Raw genomic sequence first — 27,807 nt, forward strand, 5'->3', positions numbered from 1 at the left:
GAAAATAATTATCAAGTTTTCTCACCAGAAAAAAAGTTTTATTTTTTATAGAGAAAATATATTTGAAATGGAAAAGGTAATTTCATTTATAATTCTTACTTTCTAAGTGTTTACTCAACCCATTTCCATTTTCGCTTTAAACCTAATGGAATGCGATGCTACATGCCTCAATGCGAATTTAAATTGGACATTGATATCGGTCATTGATATGAAATTTCACGAAGCAACCAACATAAAAGTTCCAAATTTAAATTTTATTTATATTCTATCAAACATTAGTTCTATTCAGTTCATTCAAATATCATTTTTCAATTAATCCATCGAAAGATTCATATTGGAACGAAAATAAATAAAAACACTTATCGCTCCCTACTTATTCACCAGCACGTATGCAATCAGCAATGCCCACGCTAGTTACAATGAGCACTATCCATTTGTGCGCGTCGTTAGTCAAATATCGACCACGAGGTTATCTACATGCTGATTTCCCCCAGACACCTTGGATTTGAAATCTCTGTTAGGAAATACATGTCGGTAGAAACAAAAGTTCCCCCTACTTTCATGTAACTGCAATGCCGATTTCCCCCAGGCAGCTTGTTTTCATGTCTCTGTTAGGGAATACACTTCGATGGGAACAACAGTTCCCTCTACTTTGATGTGCCGATTTCTCCGTATCTTCAATTTCGACCAATCAGAACGAGGTATTTCCGTTTGGAGATTTTTTGATTGTTTGCTAGCTAGTTTCATATGATATTAATATATTATCAATTGTGATGGATTGTTATGGAGTGCTCAGATCGATTGAGGCAAATGTCTCGTAAATCCATCAGGAAATAACTGACCAATAATTGTAAGTACATGAGCCGCCGCATGTGTCGTCAATTTCGACCAATCAGAAGTGGGTATTTCCTTTAGGATAGAGGTTGAGATTTTCCAATTTTTCGATGGTTAGTTTCATGACATATATAATTTTATTCAATGTAAAACATTGTTATAGAGTGCCGAAATAGATTGACACAAAAATCTCAACAATCCATCATGAAATGACTGAGCAATAAGCATTTGAAATTGGACAATTTTCACGATTTGCCCGATTTTCGTTTTTTAATTTGTACCCCAATTTGTTCCCGAAAGACGTAATCCTACGTCAAAAATATCAGATGCAATGAACTCTGTTCATCTGTCATTGTACTTCCGAGTCACCCGATTCTTAGAATTAGGTGAGAATTGTCATGAAACTCCGAAGGGAAAAATCTCACTTATACCGACTTGATTCTCAGAATAACCCGCTATGTCTTTCGGAAACTTATTTAGGATACAAATTAAAAATCAAATATCGATCACGTCACAAAAATTGTCCAATTTTGAGGGTTGATTGCTCAGTCGTTTCTCAATGGGTTTACGAGATTTTTGCACCACTTGATTTGGAAACTCACTAACAATATATTACAATGTAGATTCTTATAATATTTCGAATAATTTTTACGCGAGAGCTTCTATGCCAAAATATATGCTCCATTTATTGACACTGCTCTGTACGAAAATTCAACATTTACATTACGAAATTTTGGGATGAACAAAAACATATTTTTTTCTTTTATACTTGAAAATTATAATAAGCCCTTTGTATTAGATCCAAAGTTTTGTTGGTTTGATTCAGATTATTTTAGATGTGCCTTTTTTATTTAACATTTTAACAAGATATGAGTAATAATAGTGATAATTTAGCTAACAGGATTCAATTTGACAATCTATACTTTGAAACATCTGTGAAGAAACATCCTATGTAGACAGAAAATATGAAACAATAACATACAATAATAATGTATAATTTTTTATTAGATCCCATTGAAATTAGAACCTTTTGCACCAGAAAGATCTAAATTAAAATAATTGAACATTTTGAGTTAGACTTCTTCTTAAAATTTTTGTTGATTGTAATAGATGCTTAATATTTTGAACAAAAATGCAATAAAATGTTTGTTTACATATTCAAGATAGGCCATTTGAACATATTACTCAAGAATTGATAAATACAATTTATTGAATTTAGAATTGTGTTTTATGATACTGTTGAAGGAAATATTTACGCCCACTGGGGGTAATACAGTAGTCGTTCGCTAACTAGACTTATATTTAAAAGTGCGTGCATTAACTTGTTTGCAGCCCATTTATATATCATTTATTCATATAGATGTCATATTCAATTTGAAATTTTACTTTTGCTGTTTTGCAGTCCAGTTAGTGAGTAAAAATCGTTAATTGGGTTGATTTTTCAGCTCAGTTAGCGGACGATTTCTGTAGCAACAAACCTCAAGTGGCCAAACAGATTACCCTTATCAACAGAGTTTATCATTCAATTTGTTGACAAAAATAGTTCGTCCAGCCTATTTCTTTCTTTCTTAATCACCCACTCAACAAATCCGCAAGCAAGTAAATAAGATTTATTGTGTGTCCTTACCGTTCCAGTAGGTGGCAGATAAAAATCACAGCTTTATGGCGAACCAATAAGGGCAGCAGCGCGGACAAAACGAATCACAGCCAAATGGAGCTGCCGATGAGTAACCCGAGCCGAAACGAGATGGGCTGAATCCAAATCGAGAAGTTCGTCGTTCCGATTCTTATATGCTAACAGGTAGCAGCGACAGATATTCCTATTTGTTTTTGACCGACTTGCACTGATTTATATATGTATATTTATATTTCGTTCCACAGACGGCAGCCAAGACACTCGCTCGGTGAGATGAAAATGGTCAAACCAAAACACACACGCACAAAAACCCAAAGCGAAGGAAAAATACTAACTGCAGTGCAGCCCGCAGTAGAACGAAAGGAGAAAATAAAAAGGCACTCAATGAGAGAATCGCACTGAAAAGCACCGCACAAGCACTCGAATTCACTGAAAACCGATTGATCCTGCTAGCTGTAGCAATTTTAAACTAGAATTATAGCACTTTGAGGATAGAAATCGCACAAAATTCGTGATTTTCACTGAGATTCACGGAAAGATTGTATTGACCGACTAAAGGAGCGCTTAATGAAAAAGGCGTACGGCTTTTCCACTCTCTGCCGTCGTTTTCTTTTGTGATGATGACAGATGCGCTATCAATGGCGATGGTTTTCGGGTAGACTGGTTGAAATTGAAAGATTAGGGGTGTCCATTGTTGTTTTATAATATACTTTCCAGGTTTAATCCTACATTAAATTCATCTGTAGCTGCAGAGCGTAGCAAAAGTTACGCTGAGTTAAGCCGGGTTCAGACGGTGCGAGTAAGCATACGAGTCGGTCTAGTCAGTTACTGCAGTGCAGCTACTCACACCGTGTGAACACATCATGCCAGTTAGTGTCATGAGTAATCCGGCGTGCGAGCTACTTCAAAGTTTTTTGATTTTACTCGCACTCGCATCCCTAAAAACGTCAAAAACAGCATTTAGCGCTCGAATCGGGGATGCCAAACGTAAAGAAATGTCTCCATTTTGAAGATATTTCAAAATATTAACAAACTCGAAAATTCTTGGAAAACAAATAAAACCCACATAGTTTCTAAATAAAATCGTTGTTATTTTGTTTTATACTCTTTCTTTTTGAGATAGTTTTCTTGAAAACAAAAACATAAGCCATCCATGAGTGAAGACATCAGATGATAATTCCATATGCCGTGCAAGGATATTTGAGAAAGATACCTGGCATCCCTAATCAAAGATAGAATATCTATATTAAATGGCGGCATCCGTGTTTGTGAGGCAAATTTCTCTATCAGATTAGTATACTTGAAGGCAGTTTTAAACCGTTAAAATTTGAATGAAAATTTCATACATACATTATTTGACCATTTAAAGCACGTGACCCTGATCCTCAATAAACTATTTTCCTATATATTTTTTTTATATTTCCACCAAAACTTATCATTATAGTATAAAGTTATCATCAGACACAATTTTCGTTCAAGATTCACTCACTACTTGCAGAAAAAGTATTGTTCTATTAAACAGAATACATATTCGATTTGAAAAAGTTCATTTTCATTCATAATTTCAATTTTTGACGCGTATTTATTCCACCTGTAAATCAACTATCATTTTCACTTCACAAATCGGCACAAGAAGCTGCTGTCAAGGCGAAATACGAAGAGATAGTAGTCCGTGTGCATTCTGTTTGTTTGCATGTTTTTTCGTGTTAGCAGCAGCAGTTAAAAGCAAAAAAATGACGCAAAGATGGAATTCGGAACAAAATGAACACTTTGTGGAATTATATAAAGAACAAACCATTTTGTGGAACTGTATGGATCCCAATTATAAAAACAGAGATTTGCGTAAAGCCTCGCTTGAATACATTCGTTCAGAAGTGGGGTTATCGGATACGAAAGAAGTTACAAAAAAAATAAAAAATTTACGTTCTACATACAACCAGGAGAAATTAAAAATTGAGAAAAGCAAACGAAGCGGATGTGGTACTGATGAGATATATAAACCTTCCGTCCAATGGTTCGATGCCATGGATTACATCATGAATATTATTCATCTGAAGGAAAAACAAACAATAAGTAATCTAGTAAGTTATTTTCTTCTATTATATAATGCACTATAACACTAAATATATATATACATTACTAAATGATTCGATATTATACTATACTGCAACTATACTACACTATATTATACTGTATTCTCTAATTAATAAATCATATTATTTTGCCAAGTAACCGCTCCCTCGCTATTAAAGTAATGTTTATATTTATCTCTCATTTTCTCTGCAATAGCCTTTGATCTATTATTCATCCGTGAGCGTTGAATGCTTCGTAAACCCTCAATCTCTGACCTCCACTGCCCTAAATTAATTTCAAAATTTATTATGTCTTCATAGTCAATTGTTCCTGGTGGAGTATACGTTTTCGATGCAGACATACGCAACCAGTTGTGTAAAGTACATGCACATAAAACTATCTTCATTGCGGTATCCTCTCTAACCTGGATTGGTTTTCCCAAAATACGAAAACGAGATGCTAAAATGCCAAATCCATTTTCAACTATTCTCCTTGCTCTGCTCAATCTGTAGTTAAAAATCTTTTCTTCTTTAGTCGGTGTATTTTTATAGGGCTTCAATAAATACGGCTTTAATGGAAACGCATCATCACCTACTAAAACGCCATTTTCAGGCAATAGAATATTGTTTTCTAGATGAGAATATAAAGAGCATTTTTGAAATATCCCACCATCTGCGTTACGACCGTATGAGCCTATATCAACATATCTAAAACAATAATCGTGATCCACGATTGCCATTAACACTATGCTATTCGTTCCCTTATAGTTGTAATATTCACTACCACAATTAGGTGGTGCTTGAATTGTGATGTGCTTCCCATCAATAGCTCCATAGCAACCTGGGAAGTTCCACCTTGAATGGAATCCTACTCCTATATCTTGCCATTCTTCCTTATTCGGCATCTGAAAAATTAAAATATAATTGTTAGTTATGATTTCAATTAGAATAGTGTCATAAAATAAAATATTTTCAATTTCAGGAACCATTTCATGCATCAACATCTGGGAGCGATTTTGCTGAAGAAATTACAATAATCGATGAGGAGTACCTCGATGCTACTGATGAAAACAACGCTGATGAAATCCTACCAAAGAAGCCATCGAACAGAAGATCGAAGAAGAAATTGTCAACTGAGCAGTCTACAATACAAGCGGCCGTGAATGAACTGAAGGAACTGAATAATAATTTAACAGTGTCTGCCTCGAGTATGGGAGAACCAGAAGATGAATGTGAGGCAATTGGAAGACATGTTATAATGCAGCTCAGACAGTTATCCCCAATTGATAGAATTGATGCGACAGATGAAATACATGCAATTCTTTCTAGATACCGTAAGAATGCCCTCTGCGTCAGTAGAATGCAATACACATATTCTGATCACGAATATACTGAAACATCACAGGCGACTGTAGGTTTTCCACCAAGATCACCCTAACGTCCTACATCTTCACAATCAAATCAACAGTCGCAAATACTATAACCAAGTCATGCAATATTGTACTATTTTTAAGGATCACTTTCCATACAATAGAACTTAGATAATAAAAAAAGCTACTTACTTTAATAAAATCTTTTAGACTGAAATTTATAGCGTCACATACTTCCGGAATTATCTTAGCTATGGATGCCTTCGAGATTCTAAAAAATATCGACAATAATCTGAACGATATTCCAGAGGAGAGGTACACCAAAGTAATTTCTAATTTCACTCTTGCAGGTATAGCACCCCTCATAAGTGTATCTTGGCGTTGTATTTTTGGAGCAATTAAATCCAATAGTGTTTCCACTTGTTCTGGTGTTACTCTCAACACTGCTCTGTACTCTCGGGGATCATTATCGTAGAGTTCGTTCAGTATTGTATTTGTTGCTCCTTTTTTTTGCATCCAATTCCTGGCCCAAATCCTTTTGCCTTTCTGCTTTTTCCGAATAGTACCTTCAGCTCGAAGTAATTCAGCACAAAGTATTTTTGTAACCGCTTTTGTCACGGTACGAACTACAGTCAGCCGTGTTTTGCTGGACAACATTGTATACGGTATAAACTACGGTTAGCGTGTATTTCGGGATCAAATTGTGTGATAATAAATGCAACTGAAAACCTGAGATAAAAACTGCCAATAGAGATGTCGATTTCGGATCAATTATCTGTCAAATTCTGATCTGATTCCTGTTTCTCATTATTTGATGTACATTTGAAAAATCACCTGGCATCCCTGGTAAACCCGTGCTGTTGTATCTAGTTACATGCCAACAACTCACACTGTGTGAACAGACAAGGCGAGTCAACCGATTGTCAAGCGAGTCCACCGGGTCAGTAGCTGCTCACTGTCAAGTCAGCTACTAGCAACGTATAAATGGGCCTTTACGGGTGGGTGACGAGAAATGAATGCATAGTTAACGTAGGATTACATTAAGATATTTGTTGCATATTTATTGTAGTATTACGTTTGGGAAAAAGTTATCCATTATTTTCTCGGTAGCTGGCTTTAGTGATCAATATCGCGCGTAATATCGACAATACAATTGAAAGTTTAGGCTCGTTGTAAAGGTAACGTTTCCCACTAAAAAAAATATTCTGCTGTTTTTTGTTTGTTCCATTCAGTTTTGAGTTACAGGATATTAACAATGGAGGTCAACAAAGAGAAAATTCGGTACAAAAATAATGGACTACATTTTCTCCAATCTAATGCGGGCACTACACGATTCGTCCAACGTTTCACTCGAATGTTGGACTCAAACATTTGACTGGATGAATCGACAAATGTTGTGACGAATGTGCTGCTACACGGTGAAGTGAATGTTCGATTCAATGCAATCGGTCCAAATAATCGATGAGATATATATATATATATATATATATATATATATATATATATATATATATATATATATATATATATATATATATATATATATATATATACATATCTATCTATCTATCTATATATATAAAAATGGAGTGATGTCTGTCTGCCTGTCTGATTCTTATAGACTCGGAAACTACAGAACCGATCGACATGAAAATTGGTATGTAGGGGTTTTTGGGGCCGGGGAAGGTTTTCGTGATATTTTGAGACCCCTCCCCCCTCTCTAAGGGGGGGCTGCCATACAAATGAAACACAAATTTCTGCATTACTCGGAAATTAACCAAGCAAACGAAACCAAAGTTGGCATGTGAAAGTTTTAGGGTGCAATAAATGTTTCTATGATGGTTAGACAGTCCTTCCCCCAGTCAAAGGGTGGGCTGCCATACAAATGAAACACAAATTTCTGCATTACTCGAGAATTAGTCAAGCAAATGAAACCAAATTTGGCATGTGGAGGTTTTAGGATGCAATAAATGTTTCTATGGTGATAAGATATACCTTCCCCCTCTCTAAGAGGGGGCTGCCATACAAATGAAACACAAATTTTTGCATTACCCGAGAATTAATCAAGCAAATTAAACCAAATTAGGCATATGGAAATTTTAGGGTGCAATGAATGTTTCTATGGTGGTTAGGTACCCCTCCCCCCTCTCTTAGGGGTGGCTGCCATACAAATGAAATACAAATTTCTGCATTACTCGAGAATTAATCAAGTAAATGGGCAGGACGAAGTTTACCGGGTTAGCTAGTATATATATATATATATATTTCGGGGTTCAGTAGATAATCGAATGCGACTTATATTCATTGTAAAATCGACCCATTTCACTCTCATATAGTGATTAGAAAAACATTAAAATGGGCACATTTCTATTTCATGTTTAAAATACAAACAAAAAATCTTCAAATATGATCCTGAATTTCCCTGGATTTTTATTTTCCAGATGGCTCTTGATTCCCCATCATAGATACTCAACAGTGTCCAAGTCCAGTGATCCCGGATGTTCAATTAAGCCTTCTTGTCCATCGCCGAATCGATAAACTCCATGGTTCCAGTTCCAGAAGCCACCATTGTACCATGCTCAACCTGGAGCACCGATCCTGGTTTCCTCCACATCATACGTTTTCCATCCGATTCAAAGAGATTGGTTTCCGACTCATCCATATAAAAGACCTTGTTCCAGAACTCCTTATGTCTGGTTACATATGCCTTTGCAAACTATAGTCGTTTTTATCACATTTACCTTTGAGATGAAATACTTATCACGGCCAACACGACCTCTCACATTTTTCCTGTATGCTGCTCTCCGGACAGTGTCTGCGCAGACAGTTCTTCCAATTATGCCGGCTACTTTGGTAATCAATTTAGAAATATTTGTTTTAGGGTTCTTTCACAATGTTCGCACAATTACACATTTATCATCAGAAGATAGGTTCCGTTTGCGTCCTCTACCCGCGAGATTTTGCATGGTTCCTTCGTATTTCCACTTGTTTATGATATTCTTCACTGTAGAGTGAGTTCTTACGACAGCAGCTGCTATTTCCCGCAATGTCTTTCCTCAACATTATCATTGCACGTGTAACAATATCTATTTCTTTCCTCTTAATTGCTATTTTGTTAAAAACTTTCTAAAACATCTACAAAAAACAAAAACCAACACTGCCCAAACAGCAAAGTGACCAGATGGTCAAAGGTCAAACGCGTGTCATAAAAAACAAAACGTTATGTGAAAATAAACCATAGTTTAACGAGTCTCATTTATTCGTGAAACACTTAACATGTGTCCTTGCAATTAAACCTGATCTGTATTATTTCTTTCTTAATATCGTCAGTCAGTTGTGATTTTTGGGTGGTTTAGATTTTGTTTACGCCTGAAAATCACTCGCTCAGTTAGAGCATTTAAGCCTGGCAAGCACGATTCAAATTCAACAATTTTCTTTAAATTACCGAATGGAATGCTCGAAAATTTCAATCCATTTTTCATCCAATTTAGCGTTAACGCATGCATTCAAAAAATGAACTATTTTCGGATGGCGATGAAAAAAAACTACAAAAATAACTTAATGGAACAAATTTTCCTTAAATATTACGTTTATTAAGCCTACAACAAAAATTATTCAAGGCTGTTGGTAAGCAGCAGCAGCACTGTCAAGCAACTTCATGTTTTTCATGCTATCAGCTTCACCTCACAGCAAAGGAGTTGGACATCCTGAGACACTTTGTGTCCGCCAGACATAGCCGATCTGGTATTTACAACATCCTACATCATCCTCTCCCTGTCGCTCCTTAAGCCGGGAGATCGAAACAACCGGCCAAACGGTGAATGAGAATCTGGACATAATGGACATTTTTATGCGGAAGCGTCAGACGAGACAGGCAATATCTGAGCAGCAGGCTCAGAAGGAGTAGCTTCAGCTTCAGGTGCTGATGAAGAACTTTTTTTCGTGCTCATAATGGAAGACGAGACGTGCTTGATGCTAGAATTAAACGAATGGCCGGGGACCGGGTACTTTACGTTCCCCAGGTAAGCGATGACGTCGAATATATCATCCACATCAAGTTCTCGAAGAAGTTCCTTCTCTGACAGACGAGAAGGGAATGTCCAATCCGCTCTTCTTTCGAGTCATATGGTGAACGGGGAACGAGTTCGAAGTGCTTGCCGAAACTTGCGAAGGTGATGTGGTCTTTATGCCGAAACGGGGATCAGCCCATTATGCCAAAAGATCACTGGAGAATGGATAATGGATCGGCTCGAGATAAACAGTATCGCGTAGACCGCCAACCTTCCCAACATACCCCAGCTGTAACCTATAGAAAACTTTTAAGCGAATGGCCAAAATGGAGAGATAGCTGACTACCAAAGCTACGGAAAGGTAAAAGAACATGTCGACATACAACTTTTCATCAGCCATGATTGAGGTTCCGGCCAACATTTGCTTTATTTGCGATACTTCATCAAACAACCCTGCTTCTTCCTGTCCAGCATACACTAGTTCTTCCGGCTTATTTAACACGTTAAGCCCTGACCGAGCTAGAGGACCAAAGATGAACTTTTCGTTTGACTCACGTTGGTCCTTGCGGATCAATAGGAGACTTTTATAAAAATCATTATGAATCTCTATAAAAATTTTAAAAATAAATCTGTATAACAATCAATTTTCCGATTTTGTGGCTGTTGCTTCCTGTTGACACTCTCTAAACAAATAGCCCACTGTCGGTGCGATGAAACCAACTCAACGTATTAATCGTTGAATGCATTGGAAGCACTCTTGAACAGTCTGACAAATAAAAGTTTTATTTTGAGGTTCATCCAATTAAGAAAATCATCATGATCAAATTGTAATATTGAAATATATTGATATCGCGGGACATTTTCGTTCCTTTTGCCAAATGCGGTACGTTTCGCGGGACGTAATCCTACGCGGGACATTTTGTTGAAATGCGGGACTGTCCCGCGTAACGACGTCTGGTCAGTTTACCAAACAGTGTTGACGAAGACACTGACAAGGCACTGACCAAGGCGGTATAATAAGGTGAAACGTTATGTCAGAATTGCTGTTCAGTCATTACTCGAGTTCGAATTGAATAGAGTTTTCCGAGGAAGAGGACAACAAATGGCATGCAATAATTGGGCAATGGGGAGTGCATACTGCTATGTGTTTGCTGCGCATAAACGTTATTTTTGTCCAAGCTGGTGGCATCATTGTTAATATTATTATTGTAATGGATGCTGTTTTTACGGGACGTGAGGGTTGCGATTGTGGGAGCTGTACTGGTGGATATATGGAAGAGCCATTATCGGAGGGCTTGTGCCGTACTACTCTAAGTTTTATTCGCATTAGTCGTTGGCGACCCATTACGATTGAGTGAGCACAGCGATACCCGTGGCATGTCGTTTGTGGGACACTACAGCTGGTTCGATAGAAACCGGCACAGTTTAGGTAACTGTTGTGTGCAGGTGTGCAGAAAATGCTCTGTAGCATAAAAATTAGACCTGCTCTATTTATAAACAAAAATAGTCGCTGTCATTTTTCATCCCCTCTCACATTTTCCATGCCTCATCATCATACTGTCCAAAACAAACCACTTGTCAATTCCAGCTCCTTGGCACTGACGAAGAAAAGTACGCTAATTCGCAAAGATCTTACTTAATTTTACAGAATAAATAATTAGCAAAAAACTTTTCGCGTAATTTCCTTGCGCGCATAGCTAGTTAAATGTGTGTGTTCTTAAAATGCATCAAAAGAAGAAATGTATTCGAAATATTTTGTACCAAAAAATGGAGAGTATCGTCAAATAGCATGTTTATATTTTTTTTTATTCTTTATTTGAGAGGTTTTCAGCCTCCTGTGCTGGTTTACCTCTTTATTGACGGCATTGCCGCAAGGTTTCGTTGGGAACAGGTTGCACATAAAATTATCACATAAAAATTGGACGTAAAAATTAAACACATAAAAACCCTTTTACGGAATATAACTTAACAAAGCACTTGCTGTTTGTTTGTTGGACCAGATGGCAAGGATGTCCTCGGAACATGGCTCCAGGCCAGTGGAGAGGAAGCCGAGCCGTTGAAGATGCCGAAGTGTTCTTATTCCCCGTCATGTTGGAGGGGAAGGAACAAGGATCTTCTTGACTAATCCATTGTTCAGACGCTAGATCTTAAAAAATAGTTCGGCATCTTTTAGGTAGCAGACAAGCGCTGCTACTCTTGCTGAATCGTCCCTCAAGATGTCTCTTACACTCCCGCTGATTCCATAAAGGCTTCGCAGATCATCAAATTTCGGGCAACCACACAACGAGTGCTCGGCGGAGTTGTGGATTTGGCAGAGGTCGCAGAGTAGATGTAAGGGTCCTCTATTGAATCCGTGTGAGACCGAGCTGTGGACAGGATTCGTTTTTCTCTCATTCCTTTAACATCGTCAAACCTGCCAATCGAGCACTTGACTTTTCTGAGGAACTGCCCTCCCTCTGCGGACCACCTTTCGGTCCAAAAGGTGCGGAAAGCATGTTTATACTCAATTTTGCGATTGTCTTTATATGCCAGTTAGGTGCATCATATACCACTCAAAATACATTCGTATAATTAACGTATATGATGCTGTACATACGTTAATTATACGAATTAATGTAATGCCATAGATTCAGAATTTTCTAGAACAGACATGTCAATTATCGGTGGCTTCACGATCCACGGTAAGCCGGGTGGTCAAAATCTTTCAACCCGCAGTGTAGTTGACTGTTGTCAAACTGTATGCAGCAGAACAGACGTGTCAGAGCCCGAGACAGAGACAGAAGTGAAAATCCGATTGTGTCATACGCTGAAGCTAAAGGAAAGTTATCCCCGCTGTCTGCAGTTGGGAAGACCGTTGTTTTTGTGAAAAATTCTTGTAAAAATGGACTAAATCGGTGTGGAAAGGATCGCAAAAGATTTGCTAGAGCACAGTTGACAAGGTAGGAACAGTTTTCGGGATTAGGGGATTCAAATTGGGGGGAGAAAACCGTGAAGAAATTGTGCTCGAGTGATTGAGCGTTGGCATGGAAGACATTTTTCACGCAAGTGACACTGCGAAAGATGATGGAGTGAAAAATGAGGAAGAAAATGAAAGGCCAAAGATTAGTCGCTAACACATATCTACTTGCGGGGCTGTGTTCTTTTTCAGTCTGATATTTTGATGCTTCTAATAGGAAAACCGCCGGTTAAAGTTTCATGTTGTCAACTTTTTCCTAAAGGATTTCAATTATCGATTTCCAATTTAGTGTCTCGTAAATCGATTCGGTGAATCCCAGGAATTGTGCAAGCAACTGCGATACGGAAGAATTGTGTGCGGCGCTATGCTCAGGAAGTGAGAAATGATGTGTACCTAACGAAATCATAATCGTTGAAAATGGAATCAATTTATACTTTCTTTTGGTGGTGTTTACTTGGCTTTATCAGCAAGCGCAGCATCGTTGCTTGTTATGTTCAATTCAATCTCGTTCGCAGCACCAAGTGGGCGTTTATCATGTGGTTTCGTCTGTTTCATTCTTGTTGCAGTTGTTTGAGATAACCGAACCCACATAGCGCTACTCATTCTGTAAGCACTGACTCATCCGGAGGCAGGAAGAAGGGCCTCGAACAGCGGAGGAAGGAAGTAGGATCGAGCGAAAATGATCGGCGGGTTGTTTGTTTACAACCACAAAGGGGAAGTGCTGATATCTCGTGTCTATCGCGATGACATCGGGCGGAACGCGGTGGACGCGTTTCGGGTGAACATCATCCATGCCCGACAGCAGGTTCGCTCGCCGGTTACCAACATCGCGAGGACGAGCTTTTTTCATATTAAGGTGGTATTAAGAGCGATGGGTTTCATCCAGGCTACTGAATGTTTCTTTCGTTTCCGGTTTTCCAGAGAGCCAACATTTGGCTCGCCGCCGTCACTAAGCAGAATGTGAACGCCGCGATGGTGTTTGAGTTTCTGCTGAAGATCATCGACGTGATGCAGTCGTACTTCGGCAAGATCTCCGAGGAGAACATCAAGAATAATTTTGTCTTGATCTACGAGTTACTTGACGGTGAATTATCTTCCTCTTAGTGGGTTGTAAAATATTCTAATTCAATTCTCGTAGAAATTTTGGATTTTGGATATCCACAAAACTCGGATACTGGCGTCCTGAAAACGTTCATCACCCAGCAGGGCATCAAAACGGCGACGAAGGAGGAGCAGGCTCAAATAACGTCCCAGGTTACCGGACAAATCGGTTGGCGGCGAGAGGGTATCAAATACCGTCGTAATGAGCTTTTCCTAGACGTGTTGGAGTACGTGAACTTGTTGATGAGTCCACAGGGTCAGGTCTTGTCAGCCCACGTCGCCGGCAAAGTCGTGATGAAGTCCTATCTTTCAGGTAAATTTCCTAATTATACTGTGGGAAAACGATTTGAAGTGTTGTTCTGTAAAAAAAAGGTATGCCCGAGTGCAAATTCGGCATCAACGATAAGATCGTAATGGAGGCGAAAGGTCGCAGTGGCATTTCCGGCAACGCGGACAACGAAGCGTCCCGCTCGGGCAAACCGGTTGTGGTGATTGACGATTGCCAGTTCCACCAGTGCGTCAAGCTGAGCAAGTTCGAAACGGAGCACTCGATCAGTTTCATCCCGCCGGACGGTGAGTTCGAACTGATGCGCTACCGAACGACCAAGGACATTTCGTTGCCATTCCGTGTGATACCGCTGGTGCGCGAAGTCGGACGCACGAAAATGGAGGTCAAAGTGGTGCTCAAGTCGAACTTCAAGCCGTCGCTGCTGGGGCAGAAGATCGAGGTGAAAATTCCCACTCCGCTGAACACGTCCGGAGTGCAGTTGATCTGTCTGAAGGGCAAGGCCAAATATAAGGCTTCGGAAAATGCAATCGTGTGGAAGTAAGTAGGGTTATTCTGTTATATTGCAACTATGCTCACGCAAATGAATGAATTTCGCATTGAGCAGGATAAAACGAATGGCTGGAATGAAGGAGACTCAATTATCGGCGGAGATTGAACTGCTTGAGACCGACACGAAGAAAAAGTGGACCCGACCACCGATCTCGATGAACTTCGAGGTGCCGTTTGCGCCTTCTGGTTTCAAGGTAAGCGTTTGTCGGCATTTATTGAATAAATGAGTTGTGCGGGGTAGCTTAGGTGGTTCGCAAAGATTCGTAAAAGCCTAGTTTTTATAAATTGAAATTATGAAGTGTATGATGCTGAGGCGGACTTCACCGGGCAGCTTACAACGATGGTGTATTTCCTCCTATTGTGGGCGGAGTTAAGGAATCAGTTAAAACACTATAAAGCTCAGCAAGCTGGTTAGGATTTCTATTCAAAGTGGGCCCGAGATTCTTATATGTTTACTAGCTGACCCGGTAAACTTCGTCCCGCCAAAAATTTGTTTTTTGTTATCAATACCTTCAACCGTTCACGTTTTCTTGCTATGAGCAAGTTCGTGGGTCCAATCGCAGAACTGTTCATTAATTGATCTTCTATTCGTCTCCGTTGAATTTACTTTTTACTATAAAATTCCTAGTATTTCTAACAAAGCTCATCATTATAATATCAGATTATTTTCAGACACAATTCTCGTTCAAGATTTTTCAACCATTTGTAAATAACGGTGACCGGAATAAATCGCCACAGTAAACAACTGCAACAGAAACAACCGCTTAGAAAAAGTGTAGTAGGCTAGAAATATTTGGCGCGGGAAAAACATCATGTGCCTCACATTTCTATTATAAATTTATTCTCTTGTTCTCGTTTTTCGAAATTTATTCTGAGGACAATGTAATGGGGACGAAGTCCCCATTTGGCGAGGATAAGGAATCGAGGCGGCCCATGCCGCCAAGATGACGCAATCCGAGTCCACCGCCGACCCGCCGTCGGAAGCGGCGGTGTCTCGCACGCAAACCTGGGATCCACTGATTGCCCGGTTAGTTTGAAACATAGGATACGATCCTTTAGCAATGTCCGACCGAGCTCTAGCGAGCGTCGGACGGTATACGTCTGCCCGGGGCGTTACGTTTGCCTGGGGCGATACGTTTGCCCGGTTAATTCTTGTTTTGAAATACAATACCGCGCCACAATATTTATAGCCTACTACACATTTTATAAGCGGTGGTTTCTGTTGCAGTCGTTTTCTGTGGCGATTTATTCCGGGAACCGTAAATAACATGTTTCTCCGGGTGACCGGAATAAATCGCCACAGTAAACAACTGCAACAGAAACAACCGCTTAGAAAAAGTGTAGTAGGCTAGAAATATTTGGCGCGGGAAAAACATCATGTGCCTCACATTTCTATTATAAATTTATTCTCTTGTTCTCGTTTTTCGAAATTTATTCTGAGGACAATGTAATGGGGACGAAGTCCCCATTTGGCGAGGATAAGGAATCGAGGCGGCCCATGCCGCCAAGATGACGCAATCCGAGTCCACCGCCGACCCGCCGTCGGAAGCGGCGGTGTCTCGCACGCAAACCTGGGATCCACTGATTGCCCGGTTAGTTTGAAACATAGGATACGATCCTTTAGCAATGTCCGACCGAGCTCTAGCGAGCGTCGGACGGTATACGTCTGCCCGGGGCGTTACGTTTGCCTGGGGCGATACGTTTGCCCGGTTAATTCTTGTTTTGAAATACAATACCGCGCCACAATATTTATAGCCTACTACACATTTTATAAGCGGTGGTTTCTGTTGCAGTCGTTTTCTGTGGCGATTTATTCCGGGAACCGTAAATAACATGTTTCTCCGGGTGACCGGAATAAATCGCCACAGTAAACAACTGCAACAGAAACAACCGCTTAGAAAAAGTGTAGTAGGCTAGAAATATTTGGCGCGGGAAAAACATCATGTGCCTCACATTTCTATTATAAATTTATTCTCTTGTTCTCGTTTTTCGAAATTTATTCTGAGGACAATGTAATGGGGACGAAGTCCCCATTTGGCGAGGATAAGGAATCGAGGCGGCCCATGCCGCCAAGATGACGCAATCCGAGTCCACCGCCGACCCGCCGTCGGAAGCGGCGGTGTCTCGCACGCAAACCTGGGATCCACTGATTGCCCGGTTAGTTTGAAACATAGGATACGATCCTTTAGCAATGTCCGACCGAGCTCTAGCGAGCGTCGGACGGTATACGTCTGCCCGGGGCGTTACGTTTGCCTGGGGCGATACGTTTGCCCGGTTAATTCTTGTTTTGAAATACAATACCGCGCCACAATATTTATAGCCTACTACACATTTTATAAGCGGTGGTTTCTGTTGCAGTCGTTTTCTGTGGCGATTTATTCCGGGAACCGTTTCTCCGTTACATGGAATAAAAGTTTTATACAGAAAATTTGATAGAATAAAGACAGCCCTATATCGGAAAATTCCTTCTTCGAGTTCTGCTCTTATCAACACATCTGGCGATCCTTTTTTTTGGTATAGATAGAAAAAGATACACTTGCACTGTGATCACGCGTATTCTAGAGCTTGCCACTCAGAATGCATTCAAGGCGTGTTATTTGGCATAGAAATCTCAACTAAGTACTAATAAAAAAATGACGCAAGTAATACTACGTTGAGACGGCGAAGTTCCTCTAGGAACGTTAGTGCCATTGAAGAAGAAGAAGAAGAAGAAGAAGATATAGGAGTGCGTTTCATCACATTAAAATCCATTTCCAATTTCGAACAAAGATCAATTTCGCTAGCGCAAACATCAAATGGACTAACAGCACTTGTCACTATGTAATTGTAGAACATATGGGAATTTAGCTTTCCGAATTTTCCCTTTTCCCTTCAGAGTTTTCCTAAAAATGTCAATTGTCATGTTTGGCTGTAATATTTTTGGTTGAAATATGTGTAATATTTTTATGGGACCCCCTCTGCATTCCAAAGGATGGAGGGGTGTCATAGAAACATTTCTCATACCCAAAAACCCTCACATCCCAAATTGTGTTTGATTAGCTTTCGAGTTATGCAGAAATTTGTGTTTCATTTGTATGACAGCCCACCCTTAGAGAGCGGGAGGAGTGTCTTACCACCATAGAAATATTGATTGCATCATAAAACCTCCACATGCCAAATTTGGTTTCGTTTGTTTGGTTAATTTTCGAGTACTGCAGAAATATGTGTTTCATTTTTATAACTATTTAAACATGTATTAAAATTGAATAGAGCGTGGCGAAGATGTTTAGTTACCCACTTCAAAACACCAAGAATAAAGGGTGTGTCACATCAAATTGCATCACGGAAAAAACGCTGTAGAAATTCGCCCAGTCCTTCGATCCTTTCGAAAATTTTGGACAGTAAAATAAAAACTAGTAAACAACTTTTGGCATTTTCTTTTTATTCGTACTTCGAGCCCAAGCCCGTATGCTCGCACCTTCCTCTTTACCCCGTCCATAAGGTTCTGTACAACGTCAGGTTGTAGTTTTTTTTGAACAGAAATCCATTTTCTCTTGAAGTCCACCTCCGATTTGACAACTTTTGGGTTCTTCCGGAGGGCCTGCTTCATAATCGCCCAATATTTCTCTATTGGGCGAAGCTCCGGCGCGTTAGGCGGGTTCATTTCCTTTGGCACGAAGGTGACCCCGTTGGCTTTGTACCACTCCAACACGTCCTTTGAATAGTGGCACGAAGCGAGATCCGGCCAGAAGATGGTCGGGCCCTCGTGCTGCTTCAATAGTGGTAGTAAGCGCTTCTGTAGGCACTCCTTCTCATGAGCTGTCATTGCTTGCGTTTTGTACTAAAACATTTGCCCGACGAAGTCTGTTGATTTGCAGTCACAATCTAGCATTCGCGTCACCACTTTTAATGTAAACAAAAACAAAATAAAATTCGTATGAAAATCTTGTTCTTGTAGTGTCCACGGATCAATTGAATGTTATTAAAAACAACACATTGCCAGATCCGCTGGTGGCATTGAACTTCGTTCACTAGTTTAGGGGAGCGTGAAAGAATAGCTGATTTTCAGTCGGAATGAACACCGTTTTCAAAATTAAAATTATGAATGTAAATTAGCTTTTCCATATCAAACTAGTATTCCAGTAATGAAAAACATTTTTGTTTTTGCAGGTGGTGAAAAAGTCTCATACGAAAATTGTTTATGAAGACAATTCTCGCTTAACTTTTGAAAAGGTCCTATGTAACAAAAGTAAACAAATCGAGTTAATGGATGCACACTCTTAGTTTTCTATCATTGAATGCATTACAAGAACAACCGTTCATGTATCTATCTTCTTCATCTTTTTATCGCCGATACAAAAAATATCCAATGTGCAGATTCGTATTTTAAGCACTCGGCTGTTACTTCGGACGCCACTTTCCTCCGACGCTCGGAACGTCCGAAATAACAAAGCAGTCAAAACAACACAAAGTCGTACTTCGGTCGTTTTGGGTTTTTGTTTCTTACAGGCGTTGTTAGCGATTTCAGTGCAATTCAACGATTGATAACAACAATAATACGTCTTTAGAACGAAATGCTGATATTTGAATTGCTGTTTAGTAGTTAGTTTCAGATTCGCATCGTGCAACGTAATATGTCCAATGTGCAAACGCGGCAGTCAAAACGTCCAATGTAACATTTTTCGTTCCTAGGCTTCAAATTTAAGCTCGAATCACTGAACAATAGTTACGATTGGTTTTACAGAGTTATTCTTGACTGCTAGTGGTGAAAGTAGCGATAGAGATCGATACCTTTCAATACAATTCGCAGATTAATGTTCGGGTCTTCAACTTCGTTTTTCTCGAGTTGACGAAAATGTTACATTGGACCTTTTCAAAAGTTACGCGAGAATTCTATATTATGATGAAAAAATTCAGCGAGAATGTTGGAATTGTTTAGCCATATGGTTGAATGAAAGTCAGAAACACGTGTTTCAAGTACTCAAATAACATGATGTGAAAATTTTCATTCAAATTTTAGAATTTAAAAACCGGCTTCGTGTCTTCTAATCTGATAGAGATTACACTAACGAGTTTGGGACCCAAATTATGGCCCTAATTTGAAGTTGCCACCAGACGTCGACACCATGCCACTGACATCGATAATTCGGCGCAAGCAGTTTAGAACAAATGCTAGCGTTCAGTACAACGATGCTAATGACGCAACGCATTATTGTGTTTGACTAAATGGAAACACACATATTTAAAATGAAGTGTCAAAGCACAATTGTCGCAATGCGACGCATAGCGCGGCATTGTGGTCCCACCTTTAAGGTAAACCTACCCGTTTACCGTGCCGGTCATCACGAAGGGGGCGCTTCGCTTTCCGCAAGAGCAGATCGCTTGCCACACCATGTACTTTTTGGCAAACTTGGATAGTTTCTACTTGCGAATCTCCTCCGGAACGCTGAATTTGTCCTCTGCGGAGAAGAACAACAGGCCCGGCAGCTGACGAAAGTCCGCTTTGACGTAGGTTTCGTCGTCCATTACCAGGCAATGCGGCTTCGTCAGCATTTCGGTGTACAGCTTCCGGGCTCGCGTCTTCCCCACCATGTTTTGCCTTTCGTCGCGGTTAGGAGCCTTCTGAACCTTGTATGTACGCAGGCCCTCCCGCTGCTTGGTCCGCTGGACGAATGAACTTGACAAATTCAGCTTATTGGGGACATCCCGGACCGAACTTCTCGGATCACGTCTAAACTGCTTAACTACGCGCTTGTGATCTTTTTCACTGACGGAGCATCCATTTTTGCCGTTCTTCACCTTCCGGTCGATGGTTAGGTTCTCGAAGTATCGTTTTAGTACTCTGCTGACCGTGGATTGGACGATTCCCAGCATCTTACCGATGTCCCGATGTGACAACTCCGGATTCTCGAAATGAGTACGCAGGATTAATTCACGACGCTCTTTTTCGTTCGACGACATTTTTCCAAATTTACGAAAAATTGACAGTGAAGCATGGCCAACGTGATCTATACACTCTTATCTGATTATAAGCGAAAGCTGAAGATATAATTCCTAAAAATTAAATTTCTACAGCGTTTTTTCCCGTGATGCAATTTGATGTGACACACCCTTTATGCGTAAACTTTTTCGGATATTAATTCATTGATTTAGCTAGCATTTGTATGACGTCGCCCCGCTGTGCAGTAGGTTCTCCAGACTTTAATTGGTAACATGCACGAAGAAAAAAATTCTTGTAGAAAGCTTCTTTCTATTCAGAGAATGTTTTCTTTTCACTGGAAAAAAACTACGGATTACTCAATGAGACTTGTAATATGTGCATTAGGGTGCGAATGAATGTATGGGGAAAATGTTCACCACCTCGAAAAACACCTTATGCCAAATTTCAGCTTTCAGCTTCGGAACTTGCCACTAAATGTTGATTTGGACGATAATATACCCTAGGCAAAATATTAGCTCATTCGGACTTCATTTACTGGTGTCGCAGACATTAAAAGTTGAGTTTTTTTAAAACCGAAAAATCACCGGAAATCTGGGTATTTAAAAAAAAGTTTGATGCCAAAGTCTTAAAATTGCATGACACGTCGAGATTCACAGTTATCTAAAAAAATTTTTTTCTCAAAAATCGATTTTTCAGGCGGAAAAAACATATTTTATTTGACAAAGTTTATCTTGACAAGAAATGCAATTTTAAGACATTTTGCATCAATTTTTTTTTGAAAACCCCGGGTACCCGCGTAAAAACAAACGCAAAAAACGTTGTTGCTGGGTGTGAACGACTAGAGAACATCGTCGTTCGCATTACGTTACCGAAGTTCGAATTATTTGTATGCGTTGTTTACCTCCCACCCAACAGTGAAACGGTTTTATATGAGAATCATTCTGCTTGTGTCCAGAAATTGATTGAACTTGCCGGCGATAAAGGACGTGTATTGGTTGTAGGAGATTACAATCTTCCCCACTTGTGTTGGATGCATGATGAGGACATTAATTCTTTGTTACCGGTAAACGCTTCCTCCGAGCAAGAAATCGCTTTGATAGAGCTGGTTGTAGGATGCGGTCTCTATCAGATTAATGATCTGACTAACGCAAATGGGAGGCTGCTTGACTTGGCGTTTGTTAATGAGAAGAATGTCGATTTATTCGAACCACCGTTACCAATGCTCAACATAGATCACCATCATAAGCCATTCGTTTTGAAATTCGAAATCACTAGGGAAAGCCACAGCTCGAACGTCTCGGACGCTTATGATTTTGATTTTCGTCAATGCGATTTTGCGTCACTGAACTTAATGATCTCGGCTATCCGTTGGGATGAGTGTCTAAATGGGTGCACAGGAAACGTTATTTTCGGTCGAGAAGTGAACTGTGCAAGGTTGAGCTACGTGACTTAGAGAGCGAATATAATTCTTTACATGCGCGATGCTTTAATAGCTACATTCGTCGCACAGAAGACAGTATCAAACAAGATCCCAAATCGTTCTGGTCGTACGTGAAAAGTCGAAAGCAGGCAAATGGAATTCCTCATCATGTCTTCTACAATGGGATTTCAGCCGAGACTCCACTCGACTCGGCAAACTTGTTTTCCTCTTTCTTTAGCAGTGTGCTAAGTAAAAACCGAACACCTTCGTCTGAAGCGTATCTAGACAGTTTGCCTCGATATGATTTTAATATGGCGTTTTTCAACTTTTCTGTCGGCGATGTGCTGGACAAACTGCAGGGACTAGATGCTACCAAGGGCGCGGGACCAGACCGACTATCTCCGCTTTTTATCAAAAATTGCGCCGACTCGCTTACCGTTCCCACTACCATCCTCTTCAATCGTTCCATTAAGGAGGGTATTTTCCCAAGCTTGTGGAAAACTGCGGCTGTCACTCCCATATATAAATCTGGCAGTATACACGACGTCGAGAACTACCGTGGCATCTCTATTTTGAGTTGTTTGCCGAAAGCCTTCGAAAGTCTCATCCACGATTTGCTTTACCCGCACGTGCATCGAATCATTTCCGAGCACCAGCATGGTTTCGTACGAAAACGCTCGACCACAACAAACCTGATGGTTTATGTCTCTTCGTTGGTCGCCGCTATGGAAAATCGTCAGAAAATTGATGCCATCTATATCGATTTCACCAAAGCGTTTGATAGAGTTCCACATTCTCTTGCGGTGGACAAATTGTGCAGAATGGGCCTACCCGCTTGGCTGACTCGCTGGATTCTTTCCTACCTCACCGAACGTCGGGCTTACGTACGCATTGATGGAGTTAACTCGGTCCCTTTTGACATCACGTCCGGTGTACCTCAAGGCAGTCACCTAGGCCCTCTTATATTTGTGCTATTCGCCAACGATCTCTGCCATTCCATCAATTCTCCGAAAATAATGTACGCCGACGATCTGAAATTCTACCGTGTAGTCTCATCAGTAGTTGAGTGCTGTGCCATCCAAGCTGACATTGATGCGTTGCTGAACTGGTGTGAGCTAAACGGAATGGAGGTCAACACAAGAAAATGCAATATAATCTCATTCTGTCGGACAAGAAATCAAACGGTCTTTGACTACAGAATGTCCACAACGAGCATCGTCAGAGTCAGCACTGTCAAGGACCTCGGTGTGCTACTCGATAGTAGGCTGAATTTTGCTCAGCACATAGCAGCCACAACAGCCAAAGCATACTCGATGCTTGGCTTCGTAAAACGGAACACGCAGCAGTTTAAAGATGTATATTGCCTGAAGACACTCTTTTGCGCGCTGGTACGCAGTGTACTTGAATATGGTGTGCTCGTGTGGGCGCCATATCATGCCGTTCAGGTGAACCGAATTGAGCGAATTCAACGAAACTTTCTTCGATATGCGCTTCGCTTGCTACCGTGGAATGATTCTGTTCGGCTGCCACCGTACGAGCAACGTTGTGCTCTGATACAACTTCAGAGCTTGGCGAGTAGATGGATTCTATTGCAGTGGCTGTTTGTTTTCGATATCTTCAACGACAACGTGGACTGCTCGATACTGTTGGGAAACATTAACATCAATATTCCGGCCAGAACAACGCGGCGTGCAGCTTTCCTCCGTCTACCAATGCATCGTACTATCTTTGGAAAGAACAACCCGTTTGATGTATGTTGTTGCCGTTTTAACGAAGTGTTTAGTAATTTTGATTTTACCGTTTCCAAGAACGTATTTAAAAATAGAATAAGCTAATCTGTCTGTACGATCAATTTCGAAGACTAGTAAATAAATAAATAAATAAATAAATTAGTTGGAAAATCCGCGTAAAAAACGCGTTAATTGGAGAATCCGCGTAAAAAACCTAGGTGTAATTCGGTCTGGAGAAAGGCCACTTGGAAAGTCTCGCTGCTGCTGGCGCTGCCATCTGATCGTTAGCTACATGACAGAAAAATTGCGAATAACTTATCGGTGACTTATACCGATCCAATCAACTGATTTTCGTGAATTCGAGCATTGTTTCTGGGGTTAGAGATGACGTCAAAGTGCAGCGCATTTCAAGCTGGATGTGAAAAAACCTTTTCAGCAGGAAAGGAAAACTGAAGGTGAAAATTTGTAGCGCAGCGGTTGCTGTCAACACCGCCACCCTACCAGAAATTCGATTCGGTTCGGAGTTGATCAAGCAAATGAGTGATAGAATTCGTTCTTCGTAGCAGGTATATCTAATGACTATGCCTGACCGTCCGTTACCCTTTTACGTATGGCAGTGGACAAAACATTTAGCCTAATCATCAAACGGTATGCATAGGAATTCTGTTAGCTGAAGACTCGAAGAGTTATATTACAATGCAGTCCATTTTAAGAAAACGCATTCCGATTTGCAAAAATGCAAGCGAGTACAGAAGTACCATCTATTTTTCAATGCCGTTTTTGCCAGACTCCATGGTTTTGAAGTCTGTGTAAGGGAAACACATTCCGGGCTGCAAAATAATTGTCTTCGATATGAAGAACAATGACAATGAGCAGCGAAACGATTTGAAGACGGGGAATTGCAGGAGTTGTCGGATGCAGACCCAAACCAAACACAACAAAAATTGATCGAAGACACTAAATGTGTCGCAGTTGGCCACATTGGGAAAATTCCAGAACCTCGAAAGCACACAAATTGAGCGAAATGCAAATGAAGCATCGCAAAACCATTTGTGAAATTCTGTCGATGACGAAAAATTGATCGGTGAATGGTTTCTGTCGACACAAATAATGGTTTATTAGAAAGGAATTCACAATTGTGGTTACTTGGAATTGATTGCTTTTTCTAATTTCATTTTATTAATTCCTTCCCCCCACACAAGTTGTTTTGGCCTTTAACTTTTCTTATAGCATTTTCCTTTCGGAAAATAAACAAAAATTTATAATGTATGATTTTTTTTAACATTGAATTCAATTCTCGAAAGAGATTGTTAACGATATATAAACATATTCGCTTTCATAATTAGCTTAATAATTGCACAGCGACTTTTCTGTACATCATATTTTAGCGAGACATTTGGATTTCAAGTTTGAAAAACTATTCTGGATACGCCCTTATTGGAAATCAGTTGTAATTAAAATTAGTCGTCTTATAACTAAAGATATGATTTTGGGTAGTTTGGCTATTATCTTATGTACAACGTTAAAAAAATGAAGCGGATCGCGTCCTGATCAGCAGTGTTTTGGCTGATTTGGCGTGGAATTGATTCATATTATTAGCCGAGAATGGCATAATTATTTTCTGCCAGAGACACGTCCTCAATCTCCAGATTCCTAATCAATCATATTATTTCTTTTTGCAGGTGCGGTACCTGAAGGTGTTCGAACCTAAGTTGAACTACTCGGACCACGATGTGATCAAATGGGTGCGTTATATCGGCCGAAGCGGTCTGTACGAAACGCGGTGTTAGAACCAGTAGCGGTGCGCGACAACACAATTGACTCTCGATGTTTGTGGTAACCTATTAGTAGCACTGGGGGAAAACTAAGAAAATCATTAAACAAATGGACCGATCATATATACACAATAAGACAAAAAAGAAAAGAAATCCGAACAAAAACTCTGGAAAATGCTCTATGTTAAACGACACGTTTTGTATGGTGGTCATCATTGGAACAGAGTTTGTTCCATCATCCTGCTGTCGAATAAAACAAAAGCATGAGGGCAGCGTAAGTACGTGGAAAATAACGTTCATAACGAATGAATAAACACACACACATTGGATATACTTCAAAGTTATCAAAGAAAATTTATAGAAACGGAAAAACAAAATTCCTTATTCTCGTTATTACAATTATGATATACAGCTATGATAATATAATTATTCGTGGATCATCCTAAACAAAAAACAAACCAATAAATCTAGCATATTAGACGATTGAAAAAGTGGTAGGCTAAAGTAGTAAAATGCGATAATAGTAAAGTATTATCTTTGGCAGGCGGAATAACCATCACTTGCTTTTCGATTTTGCTGTTGAGCGTTTCCGATATAATTAGTCAAGGTTGAATCTCTTGTTTACTATTTTTACTAGCACAGTCAGTGGTGATTAGACTGATTCTTCGTTCTGTATATAACTGGCCTCACTATATCTGGCCGTAGCGATTTGCTTTGAACCTAATCCATTCCAGTTAGACTTCGTTCTCCCTAAATCTCGTCATCGTATCGTTTGTAGTTTCGAACGAAAGGTATCAAGACTAACGCTCTAGAACGCAAAAATTACCGAAGCGATCGCCGAAATAAGCATTGCCGTGACATATGATGTTCGAAATAATTGTACAAACTCCGATACAGGTATCCACAGCACACCACGAGTGAGGTATGTGCACCGGAAGAGCATAGCACAGACACGCAGCCGAATACACACTCCGCTGTATCCGCGCAGGCCATATAATCAATAGAAATAATTTGTTCTTTCATGATGCAAAGTTAGGTGTATAATTGCCCATGATTTTAATCAACTCAAAACAACCACGGATTCTTGGTTCCCAACAATATTTCGTGAGGCTATTAGGGTTGGCGTTGGACGTCAGTGGTAACGGAATCCCTGAACTCAATCGCTCTATTCAAATGCGCTAGAGTCAACTCAACTAGAATAAAACGCGAGTAGATAATAATTTTATTCCATCGCATATATCGGGGATACCGACCAGCATAGAAGCGAAATCTTTAAGCGACTCCGAGAGCTATTCATTCTATCCACAGCGAACAGGTGCGATGCCGCAGAGGAGAGTAAATTTGACGTGAACCCGATCTACTAAATGATATACACACATGCTAATGATTGAATGAATTATGCTGATACTATCTATATATACACAAAGACAGATAACGATATAGTAATATAATGTGGAATAAACTCATGAGCATAGTTGTTGAAGCGATTCTCTGGCATTTGGTTTTTGATTTTCCGAAAGCCTTGCATGCAGGTTCAATGAGTCTGACCAACTCAGCTTCTATTAGTTGCGCTGCTGAATAACATTGAATTAAAGTATCGAGCAAGATGGAAAAAGGGCATGCATCATTTATTGAATAATGTGTAATAATAAGTGTTCAAAAACTGCGTGCTTACTGATACCTGATACCTAAGAATCTACTCGATCGGTTGCCGATGCTATAGTTCGATTGCTGCTTTTAACATTTTCCGACGAGCAGAAGGTCATAGAAACAGACTTGAAACTATCGTTTTCACTTCTTACATCGCTCCTAGTCGTGAAGCCGTTTGTGAGTCATAAGTCAGCTACTGAGCAAAAACTAGACATATTGGTTGAAAAGTCTAGTTGATTCAGTTGATTCACTATTTTACGGATCCGGTGACATATCTTCAGGAGGTAATTATAAAATCTAAGTTTGTCTTTTCGTATTCTATAATTTGAACACTCAAAAACTGGAAATATAACATCCATGAAGATGGAATCGTCGATGGGAAGTAACATGGAAAAAGAAGAACACGCATCACATGATGTATTCAGTGCTTTATTCAGTAAGTCATCTGTATCTACGAAAACTCCCACAAAACACCGTGTCTTACGGAGTCAAATT

General features: G+C 39.9%; 3 protein-coding genes across 5 annotated transcripts in view; 2 read left to right on the forward strand and 1 right to left on the reverse strand.

Annotated features, from left to right (window-relative positions):
• The window catches only part of LOC129769049 (tyrosine-protein phosphatase non-receptor type 4), a 36,401-nt gene extending 33,314 nt beyond the window's left edge, over window positions 1–3,087 (reverse strand). The window contains exon 1 of the mRNA XM_055771061.1: window positions 2,462–3,087. The gene's annotated coding sequence lies outside the window, so the exon portion shown is untranslated. The remainder of the gene's footprint in view (window positions 1–2,461) is intronic.
• A 169-nt stretch (window positions 3,088–3,256) lies between these two features.
• Window positions 3,257–6,856, forward strand: LOC129770402 (uncharacterized). 3 transcript variants are annotated; one of them, XM_055773228.1, is made up of 3 exons: window positions 3,257–4,551; window positions 5,525–5,814; window positions 5,872–6,856. In XM_055773228.1, exons 1-3 carry the CDS (start codon window positions 4,204–4,206, stop codon window positions 5,978–5,980), a joined length of 747 nt encoding a protein of 248 aa, XP_055629203.1. In that variant the 5' UTR covers window positions 3,257–4,203; the 3' UTR covers window positions 5,981–6,856. The 3 variants fall into 3 exon arrangements, 2 of the variants coding, with proteins under 2 accessions (XP_055629203.1, XP_055629202.1); XR_008742111.1 differs by having other exon boundaries at window positions 3,257–5,468; window positions 5,525–6,856; XM_055773227.1 differs by having other exon boundaries at window positions 5,525–6,856.
• Window positions 6,857–12,679: 5,823 nt separating this feature from the next.
• On the forward strand, window positions 12,680–27,145 carry LOC129769177 (AP-2 complex subunit mu). Its single transcript, XM_055771265.1, has 7 exons — window positions 12,680–12,861; window positions 13,445–13,734; window positions 13,800–13,962; window positions 14,017–14,292; window positions 14,352–14,805; window positions 14,873–15,011; window positions 25,570–27,145. Exons 2-7 carry the CDS (start codon window positions 13,558–13,560, stop codon window positions 25,675–25,677), a joined length of 1,317 nt encoding a protein of 438 aa, XP_055627240.1. The 5' UTR covers window positions 12,680–12,861; window positions 13,445–13,557; the 3' UTR covers window positions 25,678–27,145.
• The last annotated feature ends 662 nt before the right edge of the window (window positions 27,146–27,807 follow it).

The sequence above is a fragment of the Toxorhynchites rutilus genome, chromosome 2 (assembly GCF_029784135.1).
Source record: "Toxorhynchites rutilus septentrionalis strain SRP chromosome 2, ASM2978413v1, whole genome shotgun sequence".
Taxonomy (NCBI): Eukaryota; Metazoa; Arthropoda; class Insecta; order Diptera; family Culicidae; genus Toxorhynchites; species Toxorhynchites rutilus.

Coding starts and splice junctions, on each gene's coding strand:
- LOC129770402 (XM_055773227.1), top strand. CDS start 4,204: ATGACGCAAAGATGGAATTCGGAACAAAATGAACACTTTGTGGAATTA. Junction 4,552..5,524: donor AACAAACAATAAGTAATCTA/GTAAGTTATTTT, acceptor TTTCAATTTCAG/GAACCATTTCATGCATCAAC.
- LOC129769177 (XM_055771265.1), top strand. CDS start 13,558: ATGATCGGCGGGTTGTTTGTTTACAACCACAAAGGGGAAGTGCTGATA. Junction 13,963..14,016: donor GATCTACGAGTTACTTGACG/GTGAATTATCTT, acceptor CAATTCTCGTAG/AAATTTTGGATTTTGGATAT. Junction 14,806..14,872: donor GAAAATGCAATCGTGTGGAA/GTAAGTAGGGTT, acceptor CGCATTGAGCAG/GATAAAACGAATGGCTGGAA.